Genomic DNA, 19,551 nt, shown 5'->3' with positions numbered 1-19,551 from the left:
GCTGAACCTCATGAATTAAACGGACACCAGTGAAGTTTTCTGCAAAGCTCTTCTTAGCTTCCCTCAGGACATTCCCCTGTAGCTCTCAAACCCTGTGCTCCTATAGAGGTACCTCAGCCTACACTGTGAGAGGATTCTGTTCAATGCAGCTAAATTAATCTCAAAATGATAGACATGGCACTAGGCGACTGGCCTCTAGTGGGACACCAACCATACTCTCCTAAATACAATATGATCCTACTAGCTTCAGCAGAAAAAAAGGAGAGAAGTAAACTCCGTACCCCTTTCTAATAAGAACCAAGAGAATTAGAATATCTGTTTCTGCTTTTAAGATGGTTTCAGATTCATTAAATGACTGTACAGTATGGCTTCTTTCTAGGAAAGTTTTCAGGAGAACAACCACTAGAGAGGAAATAAACAGACAAAGGTGTAAAGACAGTTCTACAAAAGGGCAGATTAAAGTTTATATTGTGATTATTTTCTCTGAATATTTTTACTATATCTATACTTTGTTATTTTAGCTGGACAATGTTATTTCTTGGACAATGCAGTCTCTCCAAATTCTACTGATGTTTTTATTTGAGAATGCTAGATACGTGCAAATAAAAGTCACTTATGTTCAAACTACCATATCTTACTTCTCTAAGATCCACAGTACTTCAAATAACAAATTAGATTGTAACGGAGATACACATCACTGAAATTGTGGCTTTCCACAATAACAAGCAGTTTCATCAGCTTCTCATGGTCAGTGTATATGTACCAGGAGTATACTGCTATACTACAGCAGCATAATTCACTGCTTTTTGCTGTATTTTACAGTTATTTCAAAATAAAGTGACATCTCTCCATTTTATTTATCACACAGTAAACATCCATTTGGAGGGAATAAGTGAAATTATACAAGCATAACTAGGTTTCAGTTTCAATCCAGACTATATTATCCCACTATAGGTTGGGCACAGAGCTGTGCACAAGACCCTAAAGAAAGTGTTACAGTCAAAAATCTCGGTTTTTCCATTGTTACATCTACCAACAAGCACATCTCTTTAGCACAGGCTGAAGGTTGTTAATTATCTATGACAACACAGATAGCTGTCATAGATATCTAGTCCAACAAGCCATAATAAGAACAGGTCGTATTTAATGCAGCAATGAATAAATTGACTGGGTTACCAGCATGATGAACACACAAAATCCTTCCAGTATCAACACTGATGTTCAAGTCCAGTGTACATGTACAACCTTTTTTTATAACACCTGTCACCTGAGGTCAATGGCACTTGAATTATACATCTGCTTAACTGTCTTACTAGACTTAAATCTAATGTATTAAGTAGTATGTTTCAAAAAGACCCAAATCTTAACAGAAATGGCAATTTAATTCTTAATTCAAAAGCCTCCAGATACCTAAACAGATACAGTTAAAATACTACCTGGGTCATTATGTGAGTGAGGCACAACAAAAACTTGAAGAGGTTCACTGTCCCATTCATTTTCATTGTATGTGATATCGAATCCTTGTTTCCACACGCCACCATCTGGATTATCGAAAGGAAGAATGTCATAAACATCCAACATCTAAAAAAAGAGTAAAAGGAATATGGAACATGAATTCACAAAAACAGTTCTGCTACTAAAAACTAAAGCTGTTTTCATCAAAAAAATGTATCAGCTTGTTCATTACACAGGGAGAGATGAAGCGTCAAAAGAATAAAAAAACTGACAAATGACAGTAAGTTTCAAGTCACGCTAGGACATCCAAGACACAGCTGGCACAAGCAGGAGCATTTGGCAGGCCCTGTTCTGAAGAAATTGAATTAGATAAACAGTAGGAATAAGAACCTCAAGTCAGAAAAATTATGACAGCTCATAATGGCATTGGGGCAGGAGGGTAGGGAGAGGATTGTACAGAATAGCACAATACACTATATAGGGGAATGTAGAAGATGAAGAGGACAAACTATGCAAGCAGTAAGAAGGGATGACAACAGGAGATTGAGGCAAAAGTCAAACTCACAAAAGGGAACTGAAAGAAACTGTCAAGGAAAAATGTTCAGTACTATAGCAAATCGCTATAACAAAACTCCTTATATATTTACTTTTGTCCAGTACACTACTTATACAAGGAATGCTTGTATAACTGTATTATAATTACACTTATTTCACTTGTCAATGCAAATTAAGAAGGTTACAGGTAAATAAAGCAACTGTAGAGTTACTAACACGTTCCTATGAAATTTAGATACTACCAGACAGCTTCAAAGAGAATCTTCTAATGTCAGTCTAGACCAAAGTTACCATATCCAACTTTTTTGTTGTTGTCTTTTCGGGTTTTTTGTAATGTTCTGGTGTGCTTTCAGGAAAGAATGCAAACTTTATGAATGCGAACTATCATCTGGACAAGCCTTTTAATGGCACTATAGTTTTAAAAAGCTTAAGCAGACCTCTAGTTTCCTTCTAACCAATATTAGAATATAATTGTACACTTGCAAACTTTGTTCAATGAACATTTCACCTCCACAAAAATACCCTACAGGAGTCATTTACTACATGATCGCCACAGGAGTTAAAACTTTTCATTGGTAAGCTGTTTTCTGTCCTGCTAGGAAACTTCAGAAAAATACAGGCTTCTGACTACAGAAGTTAAGGCCTTGTGGATGTTGGCTGGCTGCCAAACCCCAACCCAGCTGCTCTCTCACACTCCCTCCTCAATAGGGCAGTGGGAGAAAATAAGATTAAAAGACAAAGACAAAAGATTAAAAGATGAAACAGGGAGATCACTTACCAACTACCATCACAGACAAGAGACCCAACTTGATGAATACGAAATTAATTTATTGCCAATTAAAATAGAGTTGGATAGTGAGAATCAAAGACAAAATTAACACACCTTTCCCCCACCCCTCTTCTATTCTATTCTAACTTCACGCCTTCATTCCCAACTCCTCTATGTCCCTCTGCCCCAAGCAGTGCAGGGTTATAGGGGCTGGGGTCAGTCCGTTATGCTTCCTCTCATTCCCTCGTCCTCGCACTTTTTGCCTGCCTCAGCAAGGGGTCCTTCCCCTACAGTCCTTCAGAATTTCTTCAGTGTGGATCCCCCATGGGCCACAGTTCCTTCTGGAAGCAACTACATGCTGCAGCATGAGGTTCCCCACAGGCTGCAGGGTAATACTTGCTTGACAGAAGTCTCCCCCATCTGCCCCAGTGGCTGGAGCACCTTCTTCCCTTCCTTCTTCAATGACCTTGGTGTTCAACAATGTTGTTTCTCCCAGTTTTTTTCTCCTTATACCTCCATACTACTACTACATGCAGCATTTTCCCCCTTTTTAAAACACATTCTGGCAGAGGTGCCATCACCCTTGCTGACAGAAGGCTCGGCTGTATCCTGTGGTGCCTCTGTTTTGGAGCTGGCTGGAAACAGCTGTGTCTGGCATGGGGCAGTGCTGGCTTGTCTTCACAGACACCATCCTCAGAGCTCCCTCCTGCCAACATCTCAGCACCTGCACCCAGTACATTCCACACTCACCTCTCTGAAATACATATTTAAGTACAGTCAATAAAATATACATTCATCACACATTCTTCACAAACTTCACTTACGCCTATGAAAAAAATTCCCAATCAAAATGACATAACACTGGAAAATGGAAATTTTACACACACAAAAAACCTCCACCTCTCTCCCTTCACCTCATAACAACAACAGAAGAATCCCCACAGTTATTTCACTCTAGCAATATCCAACCCGAGTTTTGACCATTACCACTCCCAATCACTCTCCTTAAAAAACCTCCACCTCTCTCCCTTCACCTCATAACAACAACAGAAGAATCCCCACAGTTATTTCACTCTAGCAATATCCAACCCGAGTTTTGACCATTACCACTCCCAATCACTCATTCCTCAGGCCCCAGGCCGTCTGCCAAAAAGAACTGCAGTAAGTTGACCCTGGCTGGGTTGGAGTCTGGCAGCCAGCCAAGGTCAAGCCACTACAGGCCTTTAGCTTAAAATACAAAGAGAAGTAAGTAACATTAGGTAGGAATACAAGCCACTGAAATCCTAGAACCAGCAGAGCCTCAGGTTTGCTGCCTGCCAGGGGCCCACATCCAGGATGTTGTAGAGGAACTGCTGAAGCTTGTCAAACTCAGTAAGTACTACCTCTTGTATTTCTCCCATGTGCGTACCAATGATTCTGCCAGGGGCAAGTCAAATTGGGTCAAAAGTGACTACAGAGCTCTGGGGTAGTAATGAAGTCCATGGAGGACCAGGTGCCCTCTTCAATCCCAGCAGTGAGGGTTAGGGGTGTAAGAGGAGGACATCCATAGTACAGGTCAATGACTGGCTTCTGATGCTGATGACAGATTTGGGCGTTCTGTGACCATGGAACCCTGTTTAGCAGATCAGTGTCTGCTTAGGAGAGATGAGAACTCACTAAGAGGGGCATCCTTTTTGCCAGAAGGCTGCCTGACCTCTTAGGGAGAGCTTTTAGCTAGCAACAAAGCAGGCAGGAGAAAGTCATGAGCAGCCCTGTGAGGGAGTGATGTGACATCAAAAAGACCAAAAAAAAAAAAAAATCAACAAAACAGGGCTTAAGCAGGGTCACCTTCAGCATAAGCATGTAAGCAAAGAAGTGCCTACAAGGCACAGCATTACAGAGAAATCCCCAAAACACTTCCAGGGAAATCAGCAGGCCAGGATACCTCTCTGAAGTACGCTAATGCACTCACCATAAGGAATAAACACGTTGAGTTAGAGATCTGTGAGCAACACTATGATCTTGCTGGGATCACATAGACATGGTGGGATGACACTAACAATTGTAAAGGTGCAATGGAGGTATACATGATCTTCAGGAACAATAGGCCAGGAAGACAAGGAGGGGGCACTCTCACAGCTGCCTGTGAGAGAGCAGCTGGTGTGTGCGGAGCTCTGCCTGCAGATGGATGAAAAACCAACCAAGAGCTTATGGGCAAGGACTAAAAAGCAGACAGTATGGGTGCCATTGTAGTGGATATTTGCTGTAGGTCCCTGACCAGGAAAAACAAATGTTTGAGGCCCTCCACAGACACACAGAAGTAGCCTCACATTTGCAGAACCTGATCCTTATGAGGAACTTCAACCACCTTGTTACGTGCTGAAGGGACAGCACAGCAGGGCATAAGCAATCCAGGAAGTTCCTGGAGGGCATCAATGACAAATTTGTAACACAAAACAGAGAAGTCAGTGAGGAAAGGTGCTTTGCTGGACTTCTTACTTGCAAATGAGGGGAGTTTGAGTCTGTGAGAGAGGGCTTTTTGAGTCTGTTTGAGACTGCAGTGACCTTAGATGGTGGAATTCAGGAGCCTGAGAGGAAGACGGAGGGCAAAAAAGCAAGATCGCACCACTGGACTTCAGGGGAGCAGACTTTAGCTTCTTTGTCTGTCAGAGTCTCAGACAATAAGACCCTGGAGAGAAAAGTGGCCCAAGAAAGCTGGCTAATACTCAGGGATCACCTCGTCCAAGTTCAAGAATAGTCCATGCCAACAAGTACAAAGTCAGGCAAAAATGCTGTGGGCTGCCCAACTGGAAAGCAGCTTTGCATAAAAGGCTTGGGCATTCCAGTGGACAGCAAGTTGATCATGAGCCAACAACATGCTCTTGCAGCAAAAAAGGCTAGTGGCACCCTGGGATGTGTTAAGGAGTGCTGCCAGTAGGTCAAGGGAGGTGATCTGTCCCCTCTGTTCAGCACAGAAGTGTGTGAGGCCACACCCAGAGTACTGTGTCCAGTTCCAAGCTCACCAGTCCAAGAGAGACACGGACACACTCAAAAGAGTCCAGCAAAAGGCCACTAAGATGCTGAAGGGACTGGAGCAGCTATCCTATGAAGAAAAGCTGAGAAAGCTGGAACTGTTTAGACCAGAGAAGGCTTGAGGGCATCTTATCAATGTGTACAAATATCTGAAGAGTACCGAAAAGGGGGAGTCAGGTTCTTTTCAGTAGTATCCAGTGATAAGACAAGAGGCAATGGGCACAAATTAGGACTTAATGATGATGGTGGATAATCTGCAGAGTACAAAGTACAAATGCTACGACACAAAGAACATTAGAGCCCTCCCTTCCTGTGCAAGGAAAGGAAAGAAAGTGTGAGTAGAGGAACAGTATTAAGAATATTCTCCTCTTAGTTGTTACTTAAGCACATGCATATAACCTTAAAAGTACAGAAGATTATCAAAAAGCCACTTAGCTAGAACAGCCCACTGTTGGGTAGATAGGTACATTAACCAAAGTAGATGCACATTATGACATTCTGCAAATGTGAAGCAAAATGAGAACAGTTTAAGAAAACACATTTTAGTTTTCATTCATAACAATGTCCAAGAATTTAGGCCAACATATTTTACACCAAAATTCACAATTCAGATTTATTATAACCTATTTCTAACGCACCTAAAAATACACATGACTTATTATGGTAACGTACTGTAGGAGAAGTAACCTGTTAACAATGCAGTAACTTGAAAATATGTTATCACAGGTCCACGTGCTTTACTTTCCTGCAAAGAAGTCTTTATATTAGAAACATAAACAGTCACATATTGCCTTTAAAAAAAAAAAACCAAAACACTTTCTCTGTAAAAGACATATCAAGGTGGTGCCTATATCTGAAGAGCTTAAAGGAATTATGAATGAAACATCAGCAGTCAGTTGTTCTAATATGTGTACTGATTCATCTTAAGTCCACTGTCTTTCTCCTGCAACAGAAATGCTTTCAATTCTAGAATGAGAAAGCTAGACTTTGAAATTTAATCTTTGCTTTGGAGTACTATGAATATTTATAGTACTCCCACAAGACTCCCAAAACCAGTACAGATTACAAACTTCACACAGTATTCTCAGTGCTGCTGAAACACTCTATTAAAACTGAATATATGAGAATCCATGAAGTCACCAGAAAGCAAAATAAATACAGCTCAAAGTGTCTGATTTCAACCTCCCCAGCTCACGTGAACCAGTCATCATGAAATATGTTCCTCCTGTCTGGTCAAAGTACTATACAAACTGAAGACACACAAGAAACTTGAAATACAGAAATGACATTCAAAAGGGAACACAGTACCTGAGATTTTAAATTATTAGTTCTTGAACATTCTGTACCTCCCCATCAAGACCCATCTACAAACAGATCTCTAAAATATAAAGCTTATTTAAATCAAGACTGTCCACTATTTCCAGTATATTTGTCATCAATTTTAGAAGAATTTGGGGAAACCAAGAGACTGTAAATTCTTTCCAGAGAACTTCTGGTAGTACTGAACAATAACCTGAGTTTAATCACTGTTTTTTGGTTTGGGTTTTTTAAGAACTTTAAAGCTTTCTGAAATGTTGGCTCTTAATAATCATTGTTCAATTTCTAGACAGTTTAAAAAAGGTAAACAGGAACAGTTTCATAACATCTGTTAAACGTAACAGTCACTTGAACAATTCTGTTATGTCTTGGATTAGGAGCTTAGTACCAAGCTTTTACCAGTAATTAGATGTCTTCAGAATTAAAACATAATGAAAGCTAGGACTTCAGCAGACTAAAGAGAGTAAGACATATTGCTTACCTGTACACCTGAACCACGGCTTCCACTTTTTGAAGCAAACAAACAATCCTCAGAATCAACTGAAAGCAAAACTGAAGCAGAAGGAAAGAGCTCAGAGACAGATCCTTGACTGAAGTTTACAGCTTCTGGATTTTTTTGACCATCCTTTACTGATTCACTCAGATTGATCACAGAATCTCGTATGTTTGAAATAATCTCATTATTTTCTGCCAACAGGCGTTCTAAATGATCTATTTTTTCTTGTAATATTGAAAGCTGTCCCTGTAAAAAAAAAAGTTTCATTATTTCTCAGACCAATTACGGATAGAACTTAAAAAAATAACTAAGTATCATTTTCACAATAGTATATGGTCACCAAAAAAAAAATCAAATACATCTTTATTCTATATTTCATGTAAAGACAAACTAATAAGAAATTGAACCATCACATGAAACCTCCTTTCAGATAAAGCAAAAGAGCAAAAGTTACATTTTCCACTACGAACTTGAATTCTCAGCACAGGATTTAATCAGTGATACAAAGATATTCCTAAAAGATCACACTGTTTTAAGTACCAATTACGCCAACTTCAACTTTTTTCATGACTTCCACAAATTTGCAAAAATCTTATCTTTTCATTTATCAATACAACCGAATATCAAGGAGAAAGCTGTTTTTTAGAAGGCAGTCACATCATGACGGGATCACCAGGATGTATACATTTTAGGTTTTTCCTTTACATGTAAAATAGTATTTTAATAAATACCGAGTTCTTATTTTCAGTCAGATTTAGAGGGAAATGAACACAAGCATTCAGTGCGGGTAAAAGATCCCCTAACAGCCTGATCATAGTAATAATCTATATAATTGGACTATTACAAACATCAGAATAATCCTTTAAAAGACAGCTCAAATTGACAGCACTTTCAATCTGAAAGTCATATTCAGTTGCCAAACAACAGGATTTTGTAGACATGCACACTCCAGTGTGCACGACAAAATGAAGAATATAGAATAGCATACGTGTGAAATAAAAGAATTCAATATTATCTCCTAAAGCAACTTGGAAGAAGAGACAGATAATACAAAACAATTTAATAGCACCTAATCTCTGTATTGCTGATATACACAGGAGGGCACAGCATAACAAGATACCTGGAAATACTACTGCCCTCTCACACACTAGCCACTCCTTCCAAATGATCTGAGGTATGGGTTTTTTCAGGCATGAATGTGTTAGCTTTTACAAAATCAAAAAAGGCCAGAATATTTAACAGTAATGTCTGTCTTTCCTCAGACTGAATCCAACCTAACAATAACAAGAGAAGTTAGACTCACTTCGTATTATTAAACTTGTAGTCAGACCCCAAAATATACAATGCATGATTAAGAGTTTTTTCAAGAAGCTGACATTACAACAAAGCCCAGTGCTGTTTCAGACATTTGCATTTTACCCACTACACTCAACACAAATAACATTGACTCAGTAGACAGCTACTCTGTGATCTATGATTTTAATGACAAACGAAACTTTTTCCCAGCACCAATGCCCTATTTTATAAGTAATATTAGGAACAACATCTGTACATGACATTTTTTTCCCTTTTGACAATAATTCACTTGAGGTCTTTGCATTTTCCTTTTGAGGGACAAACTCAAATGCCAAGTTAATCCCAACCTCTGTAGTTAGGCTGTAGTCTGCGAAGGACAAAGCCTCCTTCCTAAACCGTGATGTGCACTTCTTTCTAAATTCTGTTCACTTTAAGAAGTCTGCAGGAATAAAAACCCCACACCTTACCAAGAGATACTTGTCAGCCTTTTGAGTTCTACTAAACTGACATTCCTATAATTCTGTCTTTATGGAAGTTCTTTGTAAATCTGCAGAACATAAGTTTCAGTATTTTTGAATTTGTTGCTATGTTTTCCCCCTTATTTTCTGGGCTGCTTAAAGTGCTGACCCACCGCTTTGTGGTTTGTTTTTTTTTCTTAGACTGACATCCTGAAAAAAATAACAGGTTTCAATATGCAACATAGGCAAACAGTTATTGCTTCGCAAAAGACAAAAATACAGTTTGACAACAGATCCAGACTAAGCTAATTGAAGTGTGGGGCCAACATCCTAGAATCTCAATGGTTTAAATACAAATACTAGAAACAAAAAAAAAAAACCAGATGAACTGAAAACAATGGGAAAATCAATCTGCAGGTGATGGGAAAGAAAAAAAAATGTAGTCCTGTGCCCCCTGGTGGCACAAAAAAAGGAGACTGAAATCTTTCACAGGTCACATTAAAGATAGTGTGTACAATTGCTGTATAAAATTAGTGTTTTCCTTTTCAATGTCTTTGACATTTTAAAAGAAAGAAAGGTTCCTCTACTCAGAAAACTATTAGCCTATTACACCACTCAGTCTAAAAATTACATATATAAAATAATCATGATTGGGGCTTTACAGGCTGCCCAACACAGGCTCTAATCTTTAGATTCCTAAGAAGCTGAAGTATAGCTCCCCTTTACACAAACTGTTACCTGCTTCACTGCACATGACAATAGTTCAAAGCTACTAAGTGCGTAAGCAGCTAAAACACTGTTCACACTTATCCCACCACTACATACTCTGCTCCTACAACTGTAAAATCAGACAACTGCTTAAAATTTATACTCTCATCCAGGTATGTTCTGGAAATATTTCACCTCTTCCTACAGGAAAAGAGTTTTATACTGCTTAGCAATAGCATCTCAACTATCTGGTCATAGATTACACCACCGATTTACCTTAGGCACTCTAAACAATTATAGCCTCTCCAGTACTAGCCAATAAAAGACACAGGGACAAAAAAAGAAAATACAACAAAATAAAAACAAAAAAACCCCAACACTAAAAAAAGCCACCAAATACCTATGTATAGTGATCCTTTTGTTGGCATATTCTGCCAAAATACGTTAGGCAGACATAAACTTCAAGTTTGGAGGTCATGTCGGGTTTCTTATCTCTAAGACAGACCTTTCATTTAACTTACTGTACTTTAAACCTTCGTGTACCTACAATAACAAATTCTATCATTTTAATGTTTACTATGTGACAAAATGCTTATCTTCAGAAACTAAGTTCCCTGCTTCCCATGTCATAAGTAATAGAAATTTGTTTCCTCATCATCCTCAAACAACAATTTTGTATGTTGCTGTAAACTTCCAGAAATAATTTATTTGTAAGCTGGAATATTTAAGCCTACCTAGGACTTTGAAGAGCAGTGAGTTTTAGCAGTCTGCTGAAGTATGCTGGAAGTAGATACTCTGTTATTTGGAGAAAGACCTCACATTGTGGAACTTAACAGAGGACATCAATAAAGACAATCCCGCTTTCTTCCCTGAAGACTATGATAGGCATCATATCTCTCTTCTAAAGCATTTGAATATGCCATGTACTAACAATTTGAATACAAAACATGATATAAAAGGCTATGGTTAAGAACACGTAATCATGACTTCATGCAGCAGCCAAGTTAAAACTGACAGGCAACCAAATCTTTTGAGATTTTAAATATATTTTCAATATTTGCTGCAAAATCCATCAGCCATGAGAGTTAAGTTTAAGAACGAACAGTGTCACAAACTAGAAACACATCCCGGTTCTCATTCAGTATGAAAATAATTGATATCAGGAATCCATTCTCCAGTTGAAAATTTCACATGGATTTAAATTATACAAATGCTAAGTCTATTTTCATTGTATATTTACCTTTTCTCCTTACTTATTTTAAATAGATAGGACCAGACAATCCTAGAACACAGTGCTCAATAGTAAATTCATTTTAAAATGTGAGCCAAACACAGAAAATGCGAGAAAATGTCGCAACTTTTGAAGACAATAAAATTACCACATGAAAAAAGATGAAATTCAGTTTCAGCATTTTTAGAGGAAGGTAACCAACTTACACTGCCCAACTTCAACTGTCAAGACCAAACAGTACGAAACAGTGAAGTTATTCTAAAACTGTTTCATATTATTGATTGCCAGTAACAGATGTTTATTTACCAGGAAAACAGATTAGAAGCATGTTTCAGGGAGTGTTAAACAGGACTCATTAAAAAATAAACCACATAGAGTACGTTTTAGTAATAGAGAAGACCTAAGAATACTTTGGTTTAAAACAAGTTTGAAAATTTTGCACGTTTGGGATGAGTTATGGGGAATTTTTATTATTTTTTAATCTGAGCAGAGATGCACCAATTTTACTTCAAACAATTCTGCCTGAGATTTTGTAATCTACATGGCTTTGTAGATACCAGACAGAAAAATTTGGCTAGTTGCACAATTCCTAAATGTCAGCAGACTTCTTAACTTTACAGCATCAAGTCTTCTCAGAAAAGAAGCAATCCTGATCCGAGACTTGGAAGGCCTGCCTAACTGCCCAGAAAACTGGAGGTACACTGTCTGGTTAAGTATATCTTAGTCCAAGTGAACATCATTAAAGGATGGTCTGTTAATCTACATACTTGTTTTAATGTAAGGAAATGTAAAATTCTATGAACCACCTGGCCTACAGAACCTCTTAACAAGTTTACAAAAACTTTGATGTAAACTTCTTTCCTTCATTTCTCTCTGCCTTTACACATTGATAAGACTGTGCAGATTTTCTCAAAAATTCAAAGATTTTCTCAAAAAGCAAAAAAGGCAAGCCTACTGTCACTCCACAGCAAAGCAACCATTTCTACAAGAAGTGCAAAGTCCCAACAAACCCAACAGTATCAAAAGTGCAGCTGCATTAGTAGAAGAATGGCATCATGTGAACAGTACATCTGTTCACCATCCCCATGGTTACACAGGGCTGGACTTAACCAACAAAATCTTTCCATCTGAGAACAGCACAGCACACTCTCCCCCAGTCTGCAACAAAAACTGTCCATACCTGCTACCTGCACTGAGCAACCTGCTGCTACAACCAATTGAAACAGCTACATAACTAGTGCCTTATGCTTCAGTCGGTCTCAGTAGTTCAATAGTTTTCATGTCCCAAATACTCCAAAGCAGTCTGCTTTCCCACTGTCTTCTGCTTGCTGTTCTTTGCTTCTGACACCTGCAGCAAGGACTTCTCCAGAAAAGAGCAGACTGCCACCCAGCACAAGGAGAGAAGTCCAGTATCATAATGAAATACCAAGCTGCTTTATTCTGGAGAGGTGAGAAATGGACAGTTGCACAAAGGATACTAGTTGCAACTTTAATTTCCTCAGTGAACATTCACTTCTTCTAACTGCAGGGGCTTTCAACAGGCCACTAATGATCATTTCACTGGGAAAAAGCCAGTTAGCTCAAATCATAAAAATGGGAGTATGACAGGCCCACAGATGAGGAAACCACATGGAATCAAGCAGGCAGAAGAGAAATCCACAATGGATACTTCTGAGGTTAGGACAGCCGGAATGTGATTATTTGTACCCAGACCCAGCCAGCAACCACCAAACACTTGGTTCAAAACCAGCCAGAGCCCATTCTCCTTCTCACCCACGTTAACAAGGAAGAGACCACAAAGAAGCTGGCAGTGTCCTACATAAGAGGCTCTGGTGCACTAATGAGCTGTGGTGAAGAAAGAGTACCACAATGACAGGGTTCTCCAGGGGTTGTGGAATTCAAGTCAAGACCACTGCCTATGAGGATTTACTGCAGTAAGCAGACAGGAAACTGGACTCCAAAAGTCTCATTTTCTGGCTGCGCTGAATGGCAGTCATCTGAATAATTTTCTGCACCAGTCTTGTCAATAACTATTTCCAGGTACTAACTTTGCTAAAATCTTGATAAAAACCTCTGACCAGATGCCAGCATACCAAGATGGTAAGACCAGAAAGCATTCCCCGTTCACTGTTGGAACACTGTACTGTGAACAGAACATAATACTAAACGTAGAATTAAGTGGTTTCACCCCCTGTACAGAAATAACAAGCAGGTAAAAGTTAAAAATGGAGCCTGATGTAGCATCAAAGCTTAATACTTGAACACACTGTTTCAGCATGTATTCACATTGCAAGGCATGACATAGAACAAAAACTAAGCACACAATGCAGTCAAAAGAACAAGCGAAGATTTAAAGTCTTTATTAATGTGGGCAGAAGGCTTATGTGCATTTGTGATTATGAAAATTACATAAGTAACCTTGTTAATAATTTATCTTTAAAGCATCATTCAAAACAATCTTTACAAAGATACTGGAATTCTTTCTGATTTAAGTGAACTACAAAACAACACTCTGTTCTCTTAAAAGATGACAAAGTTCTATTCCAAAGATGCAGCAGCCTTACAAACAGATTCTAAGAAGCTGATGGACTTGCACATTCTGTTTTACCAGAGGCAGCAATAACAGAAGTGTTTAATGTACTATTGTCTTAGACTTCGGTTTCATATAATTTATGGGGATAAAAATAAGGCATGCTGTAAGGGACTAAGTTGAGCCCATCATCAGTGATCTGGCAAGAAGGAGAAAAGAAAGTGAGATGAGACAAATTTCAAAACATTTCATGTATAAAGTCAATTAATTCAAAAAATGTTCTCTACTACTCTGGCTGACATGTTTCAAGTTCATTTCCTTTTGGATTCCCCTCCTTGTACTATACCACATCTTTATCAAGAGCTAGCAGTACAAAATTGAAGAACAGCTTACATGGCATTAAAAGTATGAGTATTTTAATAATGTTTATTTTTATTTGAACAAGCCAAAACTTCAGGTAACAAAACCATGTGTCAGACAAAGAAAAGGTCAAGTAAGAGCAAACTAAGAAGCCTTCTCTTACATGTGTATTATTTTATGCTCAAGATTACTCCCACGACACTCAAAGGCTTTTAGATTCTGAACTTATTGAGAGTGGCTAAAAAAGCTTTCTTCATTTGTTTTTTAGATAGCTCAACGTGTTTCAAATTCAGGAAAATGCTGGTTCCTATCTTACCTAATAAGAAACTCACAAGAATGCTACTAAAAGTGACCGTCCCCACAATTTTTCGGTTCTCAGAAGTCAGAAAATTAGAACTTCAAAATTATGTACAGCTCTAATTGCCATGATTCATATTTTAAGAGCAAAAGAAACATTTCCTAAATACCTGATCATGCTGCTTCCAATACTTCTGCATACAGAAGTCCTGTTCCTTGTTACACAAGAGAGGACTGAATGCTCCCAAACAAGCTCATAAAAATACACCAACAACGAAGAACATGCAGCAACGAAATGCGTATATTTATAGTTCAAGCCATTGGTTTCAGCTTCTTCACTACAACATGGAACGAGCAAAACTCTAGCTGTTTATAGTTTATCAGGAGCTATTTCAGAACAGGAAGCATACAGACTCACCAATGCTGGAAGGAGCAAAGGTTTGTATTGTACAGAATTGGGGCATGGTAACTGCCAAGCATGAGCAGATACAGTGCAGTTACAGCCACCTAATGGAGACTAAAGGCTGACTGAAGATAGTGTTTCTCACAGCAGGGGAATTACTACCTCAGCAGTACTCCAGAGCAAAGGTCACAAGGCACCTTTGTTCAACACACAGGTTCAGAGAACTGCTGTAGTTCTGCCTGGATTTGGTCCTAATTTCCTACTGTTACTGCTTCACCCTACCATGATTCACATTTTGGCCAGGTAGTACCAAATTATTGGCAAGCTCAGATGAACTAACACTCCATCCTGCAACAATCACTCACTTCTTGTGCCGTTTGTGCACGACTATTTCATAGAATGACAGAATCGTTCAGGTTGGAAAAGACCCATAAGCTCATCAAGTCCAATCACTAACCCAGCACAGCCAAGTCCACTACTAAACTGTGTCCCTCAGCATTACATCTTCTAAATACCTTCAGGGATGGTGACTCAATCACTTCCCTGGGCAGCCTGCAAACATGCCTTGCAAACATGAATCCAAAGATGCCTCAGCAGTACCATGAGAGCCAGGCCACTTAATGCTTTGCTAGAAGGACACTGGAAACAAAACAAGCCAGATCCTTGGGGGCAAGGGGAAGAGACAACTCAGAGCAGGGGCAAAGAGAGATATTATTCAAGTAAAAATTGTTTAGAAAAAAAGAAAACAGCAAGGATGGAAGTTGCTGTATGTTTGTGCTTTGCATTTTGATAAAGGTTAAGGGCAAGACCAAAGATAAAAAGGAGAAATCACTTGGTGACATTCGAGCTATCAACAGGAATTAGGGTAGACTTAAGTTCTAAAAATGTATTTCCAGAAACAACCTCGCACACAGTGGGGAGATACGTCCCATAAGAGCTAAAGCAAGCTGTGCAAAATTAGGTAGAGGAAAAACCTCATGTCCAAAGCATCATCTATCAGGTAGTGACAGAAGCTGCTGTCTTGTGTTATTGTTTTGCCTTGCTCAGGCATAAAATTCACTAAAAATCAATTTTCATGCAAAGACTACACAACGGCCACATCTTTTTGAAGCAAGATATTCTTATGAACAAATACTCTATTTTAAAAAAAAAAAAATTTTTTTACTGTGTGCCATGCATGCTTCAGTGGTGAACCTAGCAAAATTTATAATCAAAAGAAATATTGCACAAGCATCTGTAAATGAACTGTTTTTATGGGTATGTTCTAAGTCAAGGTGAAGTTAGTAGAGAAAACAAGTCATGTTAGGCTAATGATTTTTTTTCTATTTGGGTCCAAAATACAGAATAAATAGATCAATATGGGGTTATCAGTATTTGGTATTCATCTGTATAGAGTAACACAGGTTCTTCAAGATAAGCTGCTAAGACGTTTATGGACTTATTCCAATTCAGATTTGATGTAAGTACAGTTTTTATTCAGTAGTTCAATTTAGCCCACAAATCACTTGCACCTGACACTAACCACACAAGAGAAGGAACAGGACTAACCACCACACTGAACCTCCTGCTGCACAGCCTCACAAGACTTCCATATTGTTGCAGACAAAAACAATACACTCAACCATTTTTCCACTACCTTCCACTAGAATACTTTTACACAAAATGATATGTACTGACAAGTGGTACAATAATAATCTAAAAATATACCTAAGACCATTCCTCCACCTTGAGCTCCTTTCGGTGCAATGTTTTAACACTGCTTGCAGCCTAAGACAGGACACTAGGACACATCATATCCTGAGACAGAAGGCTCCTATGGCTAAGAACAGGCTTAAAGAAAAAGACAGAGTTTTTGATATGGCCTGTGTAAGAATAATATACACCTGACAATCAGGCAGGATCTGTAAAGATATATGCAGGATTTACAGAAGAAGGGCCAGAAAGTCTTGATCTCCATGCATTACAAACACCTAACGTTCCCAAAGCTGTGGCAACATAGTGGTCTTCTGGTATTATGATTTAAATACACAAGCAATGACGACAAGGCTATAAATTACTTCAGCTCAAGTTCAATTACAGTTTCCATGATACTACCATACTGTGGATAGGTGTGGATAATGTTCACTGTAAAAGTGACTACTGATGCCAGCTTTTGCAATTGCAACACCTTAAAAGACACAATGGCACTACTGTCTCCCAAGCCTGACCACAGATGCTGTCCAGCACAGCTGTGAAAGACATTGCCAAGTATTTGGTTAGAGAGCATATAAAGGCATCTGCCTAAGGATATCCACCCATCATGGGAGCTCTTGTCCAAAAGTTATTTCTGCAAGACATCTCCATCAGCATCCTTGAATAATGAACTGAACTCCAAAACTGGAAAGCAGACTCCAGAAAGACAACTCTTCACTACTCTGGCAGATAAACCTGAAAGAAGACAGGTTCACAAGACTGAGTCTCACGCAAACTACCACGAAACCATGCACAGAGCAGAAGCCTTGTCTGGAAGAAAAGGTGGAAATGAAAGTGGAGCAGCCATCCTAAGAATTTATTTTATTGATGGTATTAGGTACCATGACAGCTAACATGAATGCAGACCAACAGGCACTGCCTGCTGACAATTTCCAACTCTAATCTGGCAGAAATTAAAGCCGAGATAGACAAACACTCATAAGCTAAACTGGAGACTGCTTCCAGATGTACCCAATTCTCTCCTCTGAGCTTAGCATAAACCACGTAGGTCAGGAAGAAGAAACTAATCAATACACAACTTCAAGGACACAGAAGGTGATGTACGTTGTTACCAGAACTGCAGAGAGGAACAGCAAAACTGAAAAAATCAGCACGTTGTCAGAACAGAAAGAGGTATGAAGTGAGTCAATCCAGTAATTTGTGACAAAAGTCTCAGTTCCTCTTTATAAGCAAAAAAAGTTCTGACCTTTGCCTTCAGGAAAGAGAATGCATTCTTAAATCTAGAGACAATCTGTCACAGCTTTTCACAAACAGAAGCAGCTTGAAGTTTTTGCATCTGTGGCTAGTTTCACTTACAGTACATTGAGTTCTCGCTACACTGCACTGACACAAACAACTTTTTGTCAGTTGAGGCAGGATTAAAGCTGTTCCTTTCAAATATTTTTGGTGGCTTCTATTCCATTCTTCATCTTTTGCATTTACTTTAAAATGATGTTATAGGGCTCTCTGCTAGGTGTCAGAGGTTTCCCAGTTGTAACAAAGTGAAAAATTTCTACCCTGTGGGCAGCAAAAGGAAATGACAAAAATCACACCAATTCCATCTGTAACTTTCTCAAAGGATAAAACACTAAGAAAGGAAAAGGTAACTGCTCACCCAAAGAAAGGGCCAAAACAATGACAGGCAAAGAATTCTCCAGTGAGAGTCAGGAGTCTCGAAGAATTTGTACATTGAAAAGGCAAAAAGAGTAAACACTGACAGACTGTTCTGTAAGACCGAGGGGAGGGAGGACAGAATAAGGTATGTTTTACTCTAGATAACAAGATCATGGAGAAGTAAGAGCTGTAACAACAGATTAAGGTACTAAACCCTTGGTCACAAGAGATAAGACCATGCTACTCCGCAGACCAGTGTTACACCATAGGACACAGATAGGAATTTCAACTGCAAGACACTGACTATGGGAAACAAAATATGTCTAATAAATCTTCCCTGTTCACTCAAGAATTTCAAAGCAAAATCTAACATTAAAAAAAAGTCCATACAGGTACAAGCTTTCCTGTTCTACACTTTACCTGGATTAAAGTCAGCTGGGGATATAAAGACTCACGAAGTGATTTCCTCATATAAGATACTGCCATATCACCAAAGCAGCACTTCTACTGTTCCAAGCATCACACATGGCATTACTCTCCTGCTAGAGTTTTATCTTGAACAGAGACAGCTGCTGTAGCCAGCCTTTTCTTGTTTTCTTCACCTAAGCTTCTTTCCCATCCTCTTAGTTCCTGAAAAAAATAGTGGCTAACCTCCGAACTGTAACTTGAGAGAATAAAGGTAGAACACATCTGCACTTTATGTTTAAGTCATCCTTACCATTAACAAAACAGTATCAACTCTTCGTTTTGCATTAAATGCAAAATTAGTGATTGTTACTTTTTAAATAAGCCTTATGAGTTCTTCTAGTCACTCGAAGCCTCACTGCTGTACTAAAAAATATTTTAATTTGTTTTACTTCCCAGATATAAGTATGGTGCAAGCAATAACCTTACTTTCTATAATTTTTTTCTTTTGTCTTCTACTATAAGAAAACAAAGCTACTTATACACAGCAGTATTCTGCCATTCTGCACAGTGGTCTCTGAAATACTTTTTTCTTGTCGTGGTTCAACATTCCTTAGTAGAACACCACCACAATATATAGCTCTATAATTTCTCTCCCACACAGACAACCAGGGGAATTGAGGAACTAAAGAACTGCTTCGTTTAACTATGCGGTGCAGTCAGGAATCAGCCAGTTACGGCTCCAAAACAAGGCTTAGCGAAAAGCAAAGCACTAACAAAGTCAGCATTTCTCTAAACCTACCTGTTGATGTACCTGGGGTCTACCTTCGAGTTCTCCGCTTTCCCTTTCAGCTCCTACTCGTTCTCAGTGCTGGTTTTCACAGCGCAGAGTAAGCCCTGCACTTCCCCTTCCG

General features: G+C 38.9%; 1 protein-coding gene across 1 annotated transcript in view; it reads right to left on the bottom strand.

The window, feature by feature from the left end:
- The window catches only part of MAN2A1 (mannosidase, alpha, class 2A, member 1), a gene marked incomplete at its 3' end in the record, with an annotated part of 46,711 nt that extends 38,840 nt beyond the window's left edge, over window positions 1–7,871 (bottom strand). The window contains 2 exon segments of the mRNA XM_010139221.1: window positions 1,437–1,581; window positions 7,590–7,871. Coding sequence (XP_010137523.1) covers window positions 1,437–1,581; window positions 7,590–7,871 — 427 coding nt within the window.
- Between the last annotated feature and the right edge of the window lie 11,680 nt (window positions 7,872–19,551).

This window comes from Buceros rhinoceros, unplaced genomic scaffold, assembly GCF_000710305.1.
Source record: "Buceros rhinoceros silvestris isolate BGI_N320 unplaced genomic scaffold, ASM71030v1 scaffold767, whole genome shotgun sequence".
Classification (NCBI taxonomy): domain Eukaryota; kingdom Metazoa; phylum Chordata; class Aves; order Bucerotiformes; family Bucerotidae; genus Buceros; species Buceros rhinoceros.
This window is presented reverse-complemented; position numbering and strand designations above follow the sequence as displayed.